General features: G+C 41.9%; 1 protein-coding gene across 1 annotated transcript in view; it reads right to left on the reverse strand.

Moving 5' to 3' along the window:
• Positions 1–3,914, reverse strand: part of LOC126412693 (brachyurin-like) — a 72,966-nt gene extending 69,052 nt beyond the window's left edge. The window contains exon 1 of the mRNA XM_050082404.1: positions 3,834–3,914. Within this exon, the coding sequence (XP_049938361.1) occupies positions 3,834–3,890 (57 nt within the window). The 5' untranslated portion in view covers positions 3,891–3,914. The remainder of the gene's footprint in view (positions 1–3,833) is intronic.
• Between the last annotated feature and the right edge of the window lie 12,335 nt (positions 3,915–16,249).

Here is a 16,249-nt window from a genome sequence, read left to right on the forward strand (position 1 = left end):
ATACCGGCAAGTGGCACGGTGGCCTGTTGTGGCGTCCGCTAGAACTACGGGACTCTACGCGCGAACGGCCCTTCCTTAAAAAACAAGCCTCGTACACACCGAATTTACGCATGTCTTTGGTTGACAGTCTTGGAAATTTTTTAAACCTCAGAATTTTGTTGTCAGTTTACACACTAGTGTCATAAATTTCGTTAATATGCACTGAAATATGCCGTGACGTTGTTATTTTTACCAATACGAGGAGGAGCTCGTTTTAAGATTCGGTAGTAACTTAGCGATTACTTAGCAGGAGTTCATATACCGCGATTACTTAGCAGGAGTTCATATACCGAGTTGTGATATTTCTACCAGGCGTCTGCGTCGATAGCTCAGTGGTCAACGCGGCCGAATGCTATGTAAAATGGGCCCGGGTTCCATTCCCGGCTGGATCGAGTTTTTCTCCGTTCAGGGACTGGGTGTTGTGTTGTGATAATGTAAACTTTCCCGGCGTATTAGTATATCAAATTCTTGTCGGGTTTCCAGCCGATCAAACTGTCATCTGAGCACAATATTTCAGCAGTCCACCTGGCCGTCATCATCAGGTGAGAAAAACAACGCTGCTCTCGCCGATAACTGATTCCACTCGCAAATGACTGCACCTTTATATGCATCGGAAGTACAACAGCGCATGCGCTAGATACAGTGCGCACGCGCTCAATCATTCCTGCTGCCCCCTGGCGCAAAAAGAGTTGCAGCGCCTCCGGTGGTGAATGCTGGTGAAAACGATATATCGTTACAAATTATTATTCATAGCCGGCCGATTCAGATGCCATTGTTTCTTCATGTCTGATAAAATAGGATTCCACGTTTTACTTAGCGGGTATCCATTATCACGGTCAATGATATTATCCGCTAGTCTGATTTCAACAGATTCTTTTAAAACACAATCCCAGTACCGAGAAGCATTTGCAACTACTTGCGTCTCATTGCGTAGCATCCTGTGTCCCTCTGAAAGGCAATGCTCAGCCACCACAGATTTATCTGGTTGTAATAATCGCGTATGGCGATTATGTTCAATACACCTGTCGTTGACGGTGCGAATAGTTTTACCAATGTAAATTTTGCCGCACTCACACGGTATTTTGTAAACGCCAGACTTCCTCAAACCTAGATCATCTTTGACAGAGCCAAGAAGTGCTCGGATCTTAGCTGGCGAACGACAAACACATGTGATCTCATATTTCTTCAAAAGTCTACCTATCTTGGCGGACACATTCCCAGCACGGAAGAGAAGCCACAGACCTAAAGGTGTCTTCAGAAGGCTCAGGTAGAGGTCCAAACTCAAAAGCACGTCGAACTTGTCGGTCCGTATAGCCGTTATTATTGAACGTGTCCTTAAGATGTTGCAGCTCCTGTGGTAAACTTTCAGCATCCGAGACAGCATATGCTCGTTTAACCAAGGTCCGAAGGACTGCTGCACGTTGGAAAGGTGGAGGGTAACTGGTATCACGTAAATACCTGTCGGTATGAATCAGTTTCCTGGGTGTTGTGTTGTTTTCATCATCTCATCCCCATCGACTCCCAAGTCGCCGAAGTGGCGTCAACTAAAAAGAGTTGCGCCGGACGACCCGTCTACCCGACAGGAGACCCCAGCCACGCGACATTTCATTTCATTTTTTCTACTAGGTATTCCCACCAGGCTAACCTCACTAAGGTGACGGACGTGTGCAATGTACCTAGAGGCATGGGTGGACTAGCATAAGCTTAAACATGTAATAATTAGCAAGAATCAAATTTAGGAAAAATGTCATGCTTTGTAATGAATATGTTTGAGCCTTGCACCTTACTGCAAAAGATTTCCTTCCATAATATGTCGCGACGTCATTAATTTAGCCACATACTGAATTGTCAGTCAAACACCCTAAATTACGTTAATATTTACCGCCATTTTGCATAATGTGCCGTGACGTCATTAACTTATGTCGTAGTCTTAAAGCGTAATATTCACCACCCCTTACCAGTTACGGCATATCACTAGAAGCGATGTGTAGCCCGGTATTTACCTGCACTCGTACCCACCCTTGATAATTACTCCTGACTTTATGTAATCCGAGTTGCAAAGATGGATAGGTAGCTTACAGTGTGACTCACCTTTTGACAAAAAAATCGAGATCAAGGGAGCAAACAGTGAAAACAATAAATCACGTGTGTGGTTGGTGGTCTCTCAAGTTGTATTCGTTAAAAACTAATACGAAGCTCTCAGGCAGAGAAAAAAATTGGATGCAGATGGTCGCCAAGTAGCCGAACATAACCGTATCCGGTCAATGATCGGTTCATTTGGACCAGAGGACCCAGTTCATTCCATGTAAATACAGCCTACACCATTATGGAGCCACCACCAGCTTGCACAGTGCCTTGTTGACAATAAAGGTTCATGTTTTTTGTGTGGTCTGCGCCACACTCGAACCCCACTATCAGCGAAATCGGGACACATCTGACTAGGCCATGGTTTCCAGTTGTCTAGAGTCCAACCGACAGTTCACGATCCGAGGAAATGCGCTGCAGGCAGTGTCGTGCTGTTAGCAAAGGCATTTGCATCGATCGTCTGCTGCGATAGCCCATTAACGCCATATTTCACAGCTCTGTCCTAAAGAATACTTTTCGCACGTCCCATATTGATTTCTGCGGTTATTTCGCGCATTGTTGTTAGTCTGTTAGCGCTGACATCTCTACGTAAACGCCGCTGTTCTCGGTCATTAAGTGAAGGTTCAAAATGGTTCAAATTGCTCTGAGCACTATGGGACTCAACTTCTGACGTCATCAGTCCCCTAGAACTTAGAACTGCTTGAACCTAACTAACTTAAAGACATCACACACATCCAAGCCCGAGGCAGAATTCGAACCTGCGACCGTAGCAGCAGTGCGGCTCCGGACTGGAGCGCTTACAACCGCACGGCCACCGCGGCCGGCCATATCGCTATCCCATGACTTTAGTCACCTCAGTGTAAATTTATTTCTTTCCCGGTACGATTCAGTACCTTCTCATTAGTTGCTAGATCTACTTATTTAGTCTTCAGCATTCTACTGTAGTACCACATTTGAAAAACTTTCTCTCTGAACTGCTTATCGTCCAACTTTCACTAATGTGCAAGGCTTCACTGCACACAAATACCTTGAAAAAAAAAATTCCCAACACTTTAATTTATATCTGATGTTTATAAATGTCTCTTTTTTCAGAAATTATTTTATCTCCTGTCTCCATGGGTTATAGTCAATTATTTTGCTGCTCAAATAGCAAAACTCATCTACTGCTTTTAGTGTCCCATTTCCTTATATAATTTTATCAACAGTTCTTAATTCGTCTACATTCCGTGACCCTTGTTTTACTTTTGTAGATGTTCATTTCATACATTTTACATCATCTTTTCAAGACACGATCCACTCCATTCAATTGCTCTTCCAAGCCATTTTCCGACGCTGACAGAACCACAGTGTCACCGGTAAATCTCAAATTTAGTTTCATGTCCCTGAGCATTATTTCTCGTTCCAGATTCCTCCTTGGTTTCCTTCACAACTTGGTTAATGTACAGACTGAATAGCATGGTAACTGATTTTCCAAATATTATAAAAGATACAGGAAGCAGTAAATGATTTCGCTAAGATTATCGCTCTGATGTAACACAGACATGAAATAATGCCTACGTGAAGATGATGTGGAGATTGTACTTGTCCACACCTGCGAAAGTTTGGCGCAAAGGAATCTAGCGTCTCGCCACGCCGAGGACAGCTCAACAAATGGCAGCAGCATTGCTTGGCTACTTCTGGAGTTGAGCAGAGCTTAGACAGTCCCTCACCTGAGCTGCGATGACTGTGGCGGCCAGGACCAGGAGGTGTAGGCTGAGAGTCGTCATGGCGGCGGTGTGCCTCTACCCCACCGGGCAGCTCCTTATATACCCCACATCAGTGCGCGCTTCACAGGTCCTCTACACTTAAACCTCGCCCCGGCCGATGATATCAGCTGTCAAAAATTGACTGCTACAAGTGAGGAGCGCATTGCGTCACAGGCTTAAGCAGTCGCTGAAAAAAGCGACTTGTCTGACTTATCGAGTGGCACTTTACCACCTACAGTTCCGATATTTGTCCTCTTCTCGCAGACCAGATACTGGCACCTGAAGTGCACGGATATTCCAGACAAACAAAGGAAAGACCATCGATGGTGCATTTGATTGCACAAGCTAGAATTTTTAAAATTTTTGTCAGATGGTTTCTCAAAATGTGTCCCAGAATCTATCTGTAACACTGATTTTGAAAATTATTTACATTTTGTTTTGTCATATTAGGATTTTTATAAAATCTCATACCTTACGAAACCGAAAAACAAAATATAAATTACAATTGCAATATAGGTCTATACTTTTATTATTATCTTCTTATCTTTTAGACATATACTAAAACACTGCCTTATTAGCATTTGAGTAGTTGGTTACATCTGATTCTCAGACTTTCTCGTTTTTCACGTTCCCTCCAACTGCACGACTACTCTGCAATCCACACTTACCCGCCTGACAGAGAGTTCATCGACCACCTTCAGACTATTTGTCTATCCTCTCACTCTCGAACAGTGCGCGGCAAAACAAACAATTAAATCTTCCGCTGTGAGCTCTGATTTCTCTTGTTTTATTACAATGATCATTTCTTCCTTGATAGGTGGGCGTCAGCAGAATATCTTCGTATTCGGAGGAGAAAGCCATTAACTGAAATTTCGTGAAAAGGTCTCGAAACCCCTTTTTCAAATGATTACCACTTCAAATCCCATGTAATATCCGTGCCACTCTCCTTATTTCGCGATAATACAAAACGAGAAGCCCTTCTTTCAACTTTTTTGATGTCCTCCAACAATCCTATCTGATACGGATCCCATATCGTACAGCAATATTCCAAAAGAGTAATATCTAATAGCCACAGTTCTCGCGTTTTCGTTTGCGTCGGACAGTAAACCGATTTTGTGACGTATTAAAAGTTCCTAATCATGGGTGAATTATTTAATTTCACCTGAGGGCTTCGGTAGCTAGGGTTTTGAATCTCTGCTATTAATGTAATTTATTAGACCTAGTTCCTGCATTTTCGTCATGGTCTACCGTAGAGTTGCGCAGCACGTGCCGATAGTCCGTTTATCTGTATAGTTCAGTTTTCCGTGGTCTTTGGTACGGACAGGGACTGAGATTTTTGTGTGCGGATGCGAGCAGAGTAGGTGACACTTCACTCTCAGCTTCAAGCTGTGATGGCTTTGATTACACAGTTTGAGGCTGCAGTGGATAGGCACCAATGTTGTGGGCCGGCCGTGGGGATCCAACGGACGTCCAGCACGTACGAGTCCTCCGATCGGTCCCCACCGGAGAGCAGCCCAGTTATTGCGCTCACTGAGGTTGACCCCTCACCTGTGGTCGTGTGGGAGTCGCCCCGGGGCGTAGCAGGCGGCGAAAGACTTCCCAGACGGCCGCACGTAAGGCCTCCCCGGTTTGTCTGACAAACAGGTTCCAGGTCTGTCTGTGGCTGACACTGTCGCTGAGCCGCCTGTCCTATTTGAGGAAACCTCTCAGCCTGCAAGATCCGGACAATCGCAGAGGGTGGGATTATTGATGGTTGGGAGCTCCAACGTTAGGCGCGTTATGGGGCCCCTCAGGGGCATGGCTGCCAAGAAGGGAAAGAAAACCAATGTGCACTCCGTGTGCATACCAGGTGGAGTCATTCCAGACGTGGAACGGATCCTCCCGGATGCCATGAAGAGCATAGGGTGGAGCCAACTGCAGTTGGTTGTTCACGTCAGTGCCAATGATGTGTGTCACTTTGGATCAGAAAAGATTCTCTCTGGTTTCGAGCGGTTAACAGAAGTGCTAAAGGCGCCGGTCTTGGTTGCAAGATGAAAGCAGAGCTGACAATTTGCAGTATAGTCGACCGCACCGATTGCGGACCTTTGGAACAAAGCCGAGAGGAGGGTCTGAATCAGAGGCTCAGACGTTTCCGCGACCGTGTAGCCTGCAGATTCCTCGACTTGCGCCAAAGGGTGGTTGGGTTTCGGGTTCCGCTGAATAGGTCAGGTGTCCACTATACGCAGGAGGCGGCTACACGGGTAGCAGGGGTTGTGTGGCGTGGGCTGGGCGGTTTTTTAGGTTAGAGGGTCTCGGAAAAACACAAGAAGAGCTTCAGTCACAAAGGGTGCAGGCCGAATACAGGAAGAACGTAGGTACAGGAACCATCGGTATAACAGTTGTAAATTGTCGTAGCTGTGTTGGGAAAGTACCAGAGCTCCAAGCGCTAATAGAAAGCACTGATGCTCAAATCGTTATAGACACTTAAAGCTGGCTAAAGCCGAAATTTTTGCGAAGAACCTAACGGTGTTCCGAAAGGATAGGGTAAACACGGTTGGCGGTGGCGTGTTTGTTGCTGTTAGAAGTAGTTTATCTTGTCGCGAAATTAAAGTGGATAGTCCCTGTGAGTTAGTATGGGCAGAGGTCATTGCTGGCAACTGGAATAAAATAATTATTGGATCCTTTTACCGCACTCCCAATTCTGATGATACAGTTGCTGAAAGGTTCAAACAAAACTTGAGTTAGATTTCAAAAACGTACCCAACTCATACGATAATATTGGTAGTGACTTTAATTTACCCTCGATATGCTGGCGATAATACATGTTTAATTCCAGAGGTACGCATAAAACATCATCCGAAATTGTGCTAAACGCATTCTCTGGAAATTATTTCAAGCAGTTAGTTCACGAGCCCTCGTGAATAGTAAACGGTTGTGAAAACACACTTGACCTCTTTGCAGCAAATAATCCTGAGTTAATAATGAGCATCAAAATGGACACAGGGAGTAGTGAACACAGTGTTGTCGTAGCGAGGCTGAATATTGTAACCCCCAACTCCTCCAAAAATAAACGAAATATGTACCTATTTAAAAAAGCAGATAATAATTCACTTGACGCCTGCCTTAGAGACAATCTCCACTCCTTCCAAATTAATAGTATAATTGTAGACCAGATGTAGCTTGAATTCAAAGAAATAGTATCGGTAGAAATTGAGAGGTTTATGCCAAATAAATTAACAAACGACGGAGCTGATCCTCCTTGGTACACAAAACGGGTCAGAACACTGTTGCAGAAACAACGAAACAAACATGCCAAATTTAAACAGACGCAAAATCCCCAAGATTGGAGGTCTTTTACAGAAGCTCGAAATTTAGCGGGGACTTCAATGCGAGATGCTTACAACAGTTTCCACAACGAAACTTTGTCTCGAAACCTGGCAGAAAATCCAAAGAGATTGTGGTCATATGTGAAGTATGTTAGCAGCAAGAAACAATCAATGCCTTCTCTGCGCGATAGCAATGTGGATACTATCGAAGACAGTGCTGTCAAAGCAGAGTTACTAAACACAGCCTTCAGCTTTCACAAAAGAAGACGAAGTAAATATTCCACAATTCGAATCAAGAACAGCTGCAAACGTGAGTAACGTAGAAGTAAATATCCTCGGAGTAGTGAAGCAACTTAAATCACTTAATAAAAGCAAGTCTTCTGGTCCAGACTGTATACGAATTAGGTTCCTTTCGGAGTATCCTGATGCATTAGCTCCATATTTGACAATCATATACAACCGTTTGCGCGACGAAATACTGGAAAGTTGCACAGGTCACACCAATATTCAAGAAAGGTAGTTGGAGTAATCCACTTAATTACAGGCCCATATCATTAGCATCGATATGCAGCAGGATTCTGGAACATATATTGTGTTCGAACATTATGAATTATCTCGAAGAAAACGGTCTATTGACACACAGTCAACATGGGTTTAGAAAACATCGTTCTTGTGAAACACAACTATCTCTTTATTCGCATGAAGTGTTGAGTGCTATTGACAAAGGATTTCCGATCGATTCCGTATTTCTGGATTTCCGGAACACTTTTGACACTGTACGAAACAAGCGACTTATAGTGAAATTGCGTGCTTATGGAATATAGCCTCAGTTATGTGACTGGATTTGTGATTTCCTGTCAGAGAGGTCCCAGTTCGTCGTAATTGACGGAAATCATCGAGTAAAACAGAAGTGATTTCTGGCGTTCCCCAAGGTAGTGTTATAGGCCCTTTGCTGTTCCTTATCTATATAAACGATTTGGGAGACAATCTGAGCAGCTGTCTTCGGTTCTTTGCAAATGACACTGTCGTTTATCGACTAATAAAGTCATCAGAAGATCAAAACAAATTGCAAAACAGATTTAGAAAAGATATCTGAATGGTGCGAAAAATGGCAGTTGATCCGAAATAACGAAAAGTGTGAGGTCATCCACATGAGTGTTAAAAGGAGTTCGTTGAACTTCGGTTACACGATAAATCAGTCAGATCTGAAGGCCGTAAATTCACCTAAATACCTAGGAATTACAGTTACGAACAACTTAAATTGAAAGGAAAACATAGAAAATGTTGTGGGGAAGGCTATCAAAAGACTGCATTTTATTGGCAGGACACTTAAAAAATGTGAAAGACCTACTAAGGAGATTGCCTACGCTACGCTTGTCCGTCCTCCTTTAGAATACTGCTGCGCAGTGTGGGATCCTTACCAGATAGGATTGACGGAGTATGAGCGCATTTCGAAAAGTAAAGATACAATGGTTCACAGTCCTTAAATAGAACATTTATTTAGAAAACGTCAGTTACATCTTGTTAACTGGATTATTTGTTATTTTTCGACATAATCACCCGCGTTATCCAAACATTTGTTAAGTCGGTGCATGAGCTTTTGTATCCCACAGTCATAGAAAGTTGCCACCTGTTGTCGGGACCACATTTCAACTTCATTTTTGATCTCTTCATCGGCGTGGAATGATTTTCCACCAAGATGTGACTTCAAGTAACGGAAGACATGGAAGTCGGTGGGCGCAAGGTCCGGGCTGTATGGTGGATGGTCCAATACATCCCATATGAATTGTATGAGTAGTGCTTTGGTTACGAGCGCTGTGTGAGGGCGAGCATTGTTATGAAGCAAGCGGACTCCACTTGTCAGCATTCCCCTGCGTTTGTTTTGAATTGCCCTTCGAAGACGTTTCAAAGTCTGGCAATATGCAGCAGCATTAATTGTCGTTCCAGGAGGCATAAATTCCAACAGAAGAATGCCTTGTTTGTCGCAAAAAACAGAAGCCATGATTTTCTTCGTTGAAATCGACGCATTTCTTGGCTTTTGGTGAATTCTAATGGCACCATTGCATTGATTGTTGCTTGGATTCAGGTGTATGGTATAAACCAACGTCTCGTCACCTGTCACAATGTGATCAAGGAACTCATCACCTGCTTCAGCATAGCGTGTGAAGAAGTCGAGTGCAAAGCCCATCCTTTTCTTTTTGTGTTCTTCCGTTAACAGTTTTGGAACCCACTGCGCACACAATTTCCTGTACCCTAACTTGACATTCACAACGTCATAAAGAGTGGTCATTGACATGTCCGGTATGATCTGATGCAATTCTTTCAATGTGAGAGTCTATTCGCACGAATTGCTTCCTCTGTTCTCTGAAGAAGGGCATCAGAGATCACAGATGGCCGACCTAATCTTTGTTCATCATGAACATCGGTCGTACCTTCAGAGAAATGACGACACCATTTCGTTACATTTTGTCGATTCATAATGTTCCCATAAACAGAAACAATTTCTTTCTGAATATCCGCTGGTCGCTGACCTTTTGCATGAAGGAAACGTGTGACGGAGAGCACTTCGCATTTGGCGGGATTCTGAATCGGCGCAGCCATTTTAAAAATCGGCGCAGCCATTTTAAACACGACCTACTCCAACCAGATTCAACGTTCAACTGCCGAATGACAGAGAGGAGAAAGCTAACGGTTCAAGGTTAACACCAGTGTTGCCAACTTGCTCGACAAAACTCAACTGTTTCTCTGGCATACGGTGTAACTTTACTTTCCGAAATACCCTCGTACATCGAAAAAGTTCAAAGAAAGGTAGCGCGTTTTGTATTATCGGGAATTATGGGAGAGTGTGCCACTGAAATGATACAGGATTTGGGATGGACATCACTAAAAGAAAGGCGTTTTTCGTTGCGACGGAATCTCCTCACGAAGTTCCAATCACCTACTTTCTTCTCCGAATGCAAAAATATGTTGTTGATACCGACCTACATAGGGAGAAACGATCACCACGATAAAATAAGGGAAATCAGAGGTCGTACGAAAAGATATAGGTGTTCATTCTTTCCGCGCGCTGTAAGAGATTGGAATAACAGAGAATTGTGAAGGTGGTTCGATGAACCCTCTGCCAGGCACTTAAACGTGATTTTCAGACTATCCATGAAGATGTAGATATAGACAAGTGTAGCGTAGGTAGTTTCTTAAGCGAACCTGTTGCTTCTTCAAAATGTTCTGCCAATAAAAATCATTGTTTGGTTCGCCTCTCCCACAATATTTTTTTGTGTAGTTCCAAGTTTACCGTAATTGCAATCCCTAAATATTCAGTTCAACTGACAGCCTTTATATTTGTGTGATTTATGATGTAACGGATATTTAACGGACTCCTTTTAGTAGGTACTCATGTCGATGACCTCACACTTTTCGCATCTTACAGGCTACCTGGAGTGAATCATTTTGCAATGATGACTTTACAAGATGTTCAACGACAGCATCACCTGTAATCAGTCTAAGAGGGCTGCTGACTCTCAGATTGACTCCTAAATCGTCTATGCAGATTTGGGGACGGCAGAGGCCCTATTAACAGTTCCTTGTGGAGCAGCAGCAACCACTTCTGCGTTATTCGATGACTTTCTGACGATTACTATGAAGTGTGACCTTTCTGACGGAGAATCACGAATCCAGTGGCACAACTGAGACGAGACTACTCAGGCACGCAATTTGATTGGAAGTGGCTTGTGAGGAACAGTGTAAAAAAACCTTCTGCAAATCTAGAAATGTGAAATTAGTTTCAGATCCCTATCGATAGCACCCACTACTTAATGAGAATATATATCTAGTTGTGTTTCACAAGAACGATATATCTGCATCCGTGCTGACTGTGTGCCAACAGCTCGCTTTCTTCCAGGTAATTCTTAACATTCGAACACAGTATATATTATAAAATTCTATTGAAAGACGAGGTCAGTGATGTGAGTCTGTAATTCAGCGGGTAACTTCTATTTCCTTTCTTGAGTATTGGCGTTATATTTGCCACTTTACAGTCTTTAGGCACGATCTTCCGTCGAATGAATTGTATATGAGTGCCAAGTATGGAGCTATTGCAGGAGCACACTCTGAAAGGAACGTAATTGGGGCGTAATCTGGACATGATGCCTTCCATTTACTTAGTGATTTAAGCTGCTTCGCTACACCGAGGGTATCTACATCTAAGCTATTCATGTTGGAAGTTTTTCATGATTCGATTTCGCCTTGTTTGGTCAACGAATTTCGGAAAACCGTGTTTAGTAACTCCTCTGTAGTGCAGTGTCATCGGTAACACTGTCGTTGGTATCGCGCAGTGAAGGTCTTCATTGTGTCTTGACGATGGTATACTGTACTTGCGACCAGAATGTCTTTGGACCTTCTCCCAGATTTTGAGACAGTTTGGTCTTGGAAACTATTAAAAGAACCTCGCATTGAAGTCCGCGCCTAATTTCGAGCTTCTGATAAATATCGCCAGTCTTAGAGATTTTACGTTCTTTCAAATTTGGCAGGTTTTTCGTTGCTTCTGTAACAGTGTTCTGACCTGTTTTGTGTACCTTAGGAGATCAGTTCCATCCCTTATTATTTATTTGGTGTAAATCTCTGCTCTCTGAACAGCCGTTTATAATATCCTCGCAGAACTTCCAGCTTCCCTGTCCCTCTTCACATCCAGTAACAGTCGACCAGCGTACTGTCATTTCGTCTTGTCTGGTATCTCTTTTCTACCTCCTTTGTTTCCTGGTAGAACCTTTCTCCTTGCTCTTCTGTATAATGTACCCACTTTTCAAGGAAGTAGTCGGCAGATAAGGACAGGGGGTGGACTTCCACGTTCATGTTACTGCGCTACTTCTTGATATTTTCAAACATGGTTTCGAAGGTGTTCATGTAATTTGGATTATTTTTACTCTCTAGAAGTTTTTCAACAATAGACCTGCAGGAAGCCCATGCGTCTGTTTCCGTAACATCCGTTGTATTCTCAAATACAGTTCGTGAATTTGAGGACCATCTCGTGGATGAGTTCTTAAAACTTTCTTCATCAAGTCCAATTTGCTATGTAATGAAGGGAACAATATTATTTATAGTCTATTTTTTTAGTTGAAGGCACAAAATGTTCTGATATGGCCAATATTTACACTCCGATGCGTTTGCTTTGTCCAGCTGTCACACTCACATAAAAAGCAAAGAATGTTTTTGTTCCCTCCTTGCTGTCGCAATAAAACACCCACAACTAAAACCAAAATAATCTTTATTTCATTATAAGAAACTGTTGGTAATCTAATAACAGTTTTGAAATCAGCATAAAACAGTTAAGAAAATACACTTAGTTATCATGCAGTGGTGTTCTCCGTAAGGAAGCTGTAAAGGCACATTTGCATGCCGTGCGTGAGTTTCCTCGGAAACGCGAAATCTTAATTAAATAATTAATCTGTGACAAATAAATAAAGCCTATGGCACAGAACTGCAGCGCTGTGTCGCTGATAAAACAAAAACACAATTACGATACTCTTATGTTTCTTTAAGAAGGAGAGGTCTTGGACAAGTGGTGCGGGAAGCACGTATATTTCATTGACTGGCACACCGCCATATTTGATGTTATATAAGAACACTGCGAGTTGCAATCTTACTAGGCACTCGATTCTGTAAAGAATTTATATTTATGAAAGTAAGTAGAATTATTTAACTGTAGGCTTATTCGTTGAATATATCTGATTTAACTGTGTAAACTTTTTATGTTTAGTAGACAAGTCACCTCTGAACGACGTATTGACATGGCTGGCAAATTATTCTAATATTGAGATTTAGATTTGAGTCCGCACCTACCGCAGCAGTCTTTGGAAACGATTTAAATACGAAGTCCGATTATTTGAGTCTTATTTCACGGTCAACTACGAATAACATTACATTTACGGAAAAGCCATTGTCAAGCGTCTGATACCGAATAATTAAACGTCCACGTTCCAGATAAGCAAATATTAATTACATCCAATCACTATCATACATAATTAATAAATAATGTAATATTTTATTTTATTTTATTTATTTTATATTGGCGACTGCGTGTCGGACTTGTTATTTTGTCATTTGTTACACTGTTCTCTTTGTTTCATGTGAAAAATCAACTTTCTGGACCTGGACTTGAATATATGAGAAATAACAAAAATCTGAAGATATTTTACAATTCTAAAATTTTGCGGGAAGACGCAATGAAGCTTCCAGCAAAACAAGGTAAGACGCAACATTTGTGCATTGGCAGGCTTGACCAGACGCATAATTCAGTGTATTAGTTGTTCAGTAGATTCTGTAGTACTTCTTTCGCGCGTAGCAGTTCTCAGTGATAAATTTCATTCTCAGTACTTTTCCTTAAACAATAACTTCTGCAACAATACCAATACACGAGTGTACAATATGGCCGACTTCTGTACGATACGTTGTAACATGGCCAGCAGCCATTAAGAATAATCCGATATTCAGTTTACATTTTTAAATTAACAAACAGCCATTGTTGCTACGAGCTCAACTGCATTTTATTTTAAAACCAGTGTCAAACATTATTTTCTTGAAACATATATCACGTGTGGCATGGTCATAACTAGAAAACAATACTCAAAGATGGAACAGCAAAGACATACTAGTCAGACGCAATCCGACTCGTACGAGAGACAAATGTTAGAAAATGACTTTACGACAGCAACCGGTAGTGACGATTCATCAAATATTGACGCAAGTGTTAACGGAAATTTTGACAATGGGCCGTCCACCACAAAAATTTCAAAGTCTCAGTCAGAGCCCATGTTAATACATGACGTCACGTCTAATAACGCGGCGGGGGCAGAGACCTTGCAAACAGTAAACATTGCCAACATGTTACAAATGCTAATGAAACAAAACGCAGAAAATATGGCAACCTTAAGGATGCAGAACGCGGAAAACATGGCAACCTTAAGGATGCAGAACGCGGAAAACATGGCAACCTTAAAGACACAAAATGAACAGTTAAAGACACAAAATGACGAAATTAAATCTGATCTCATAGCAATCAAGACAGGTAGTGACACTTTGTGTAAACGTGTGGAACTTATAGACGCTACACTGACCAAACAGATGACTGAACTCAGTACGAAATTTTCCAAGCTTAATACGATACAAGAAAAGACTACAAATGACGTAGCACTTTTACAGACACAATTAAAAAACCTTAATGTCACGTGTGAAGCTCTTACTGAACAAATTCAAACATATCCCTCAGTACACGACAACCTTGAAAAGCGAATTACAGACGTGCAGAATAAATTTGACGATGTTGAACAACACCTGACTGACATCTTACAATCTGATGCCATTGCTCATTTTCAAAATATTAATAAAGAATTTCATGATTGGGTTGAGAACAAAGACAAACATTTTGATAGATGCATACGTGAAAATTTACCAACAATTGTGCACGACTCCGTAGCGCAATACATCACTAATAACAAACAGCTGATCAGTGACGCAGTACAATCCGTCACTGCACCCATGAGACAATTCACCGATCAACCACAGTCTGAATGTAACAAAAATATCAGTCAAAATGTACAGTTCAGAAACCAATATACATTCGAGTATGACGCACACATACCGCACACGACAAACACACAAGAACGAAACACACCACGACTACAACACATACCACGACGTGCAACCACAAACACAAGCTATTATCATGGTAAACCACAGCAACATTATCGTAATTACTCGCCAGCTGAACATTGCAGTAATTACAGTGGAACAAATCCATGTCATAATGCAAAGGAAGAAGAAAGCTTAATAAAACACAGGCAATTTCAGGCTTTTATCCCAGAAAAACGAACCATTCATCCGGTGATTTTTCTTAAATCTTTTAGTAACGCATTTCCACGCACTTGGAGTGACCGGAAAAAGATTTCATATATTGTCGGTTACATCCAAGGCGATGCAGCTGTCTGGGCATACAGTCAAGCTGACGTATGTACCACGTACAGTGAGTTTGAGCGTGCCTTTCTGAACAAATTCTGGTCTTGACTCAGAAGACAAATTTTAGAACCTGAAACTTTTAACAGTAAAAATGGTAACTTACGCAGATATTTTGAAAAATACTTGAACATGGGACATTTTTTGGACGAACCAGTCGCAACGCGTGATATACTCCGTGCGTTGAAGGCCAAATTGCCTTTCAACATTAAAGAAAAACTCTTACATATTCCGGATGACGATCCAGATTATTTTTTAACAGCTTTAGATTCGGTTGACATGTTACTAGAAGATCAGCGCTTCGCGCGGCAAAACAGCAACCACAATGTTTATACTAGTGGTATGCAAAACATGCAGGCTTGCCAACTCAATTCTGGCGCGCCCACAGTTGGATACGCGGTACAGCAAAAACAGCAAACTCGCATGCCGTCTCAATACGGAAATCAAAATCAACACACGTATTCCAATACAAGCAACAGTTACAACAGTAATAACACTCCATGCGGCAATCCATACAAAAGGCACCGCGGTAATAACAACAACGGTAACAACGGATACAAATGTAACAACAAAAACACAAACAGAAATAGAAATAATAATAACTACGAGCCAAGACAGCATCAAGGCTGGACTCGTAGCGATCAATACTTTCATTCAAACACTGCTTTACCACAGCAGCCACCAGGACAAAATTGGAGCATACCTTACGACCGACAGGTAAGTTATAATGCGCAACAGCAACAACAACCGCAGAAGTTTGGAGATCACAACAGGCAATATCCGAATGTGAATATAATAGAAATGACACCTGATACACAACCTCAATCTGTGTCAGTACCTAATACAAAAGCTAATCCAATAAACTAGAAACAGTCACTTCTATGCCCCGGGTCGTGGCTGAAGAATTCTTGGGGGGCGACTTCAATGTTAATCAGTTATTTGACACCACAATTGAACAACAAAATATTGATATGCCTAGTAATTCTAAACAAAAACTACCTGCTTTATTTATAAGATACAACCACAATGACAATACATCAGATGAACTTTTGCAAGACAGTACACAATGTC

The sequence above is a fragment of the Schistocerca serialis genome, chromosome 7 (genome assembly GCF_023864345.2).
Source record: "Schistocerca serialis cubense isolate TAMUIC-IGC-003099 chromosome 7, iqSchSeri2.2, whole genome shotgun sequence".
In the NCBI taxonomy this organism is placed as follows: Eukaryota; Metazoa; Arthropoda; class Insecta; order Orthoptera; family Acrididae; genus Schistocerca; species Schistocerca serialis.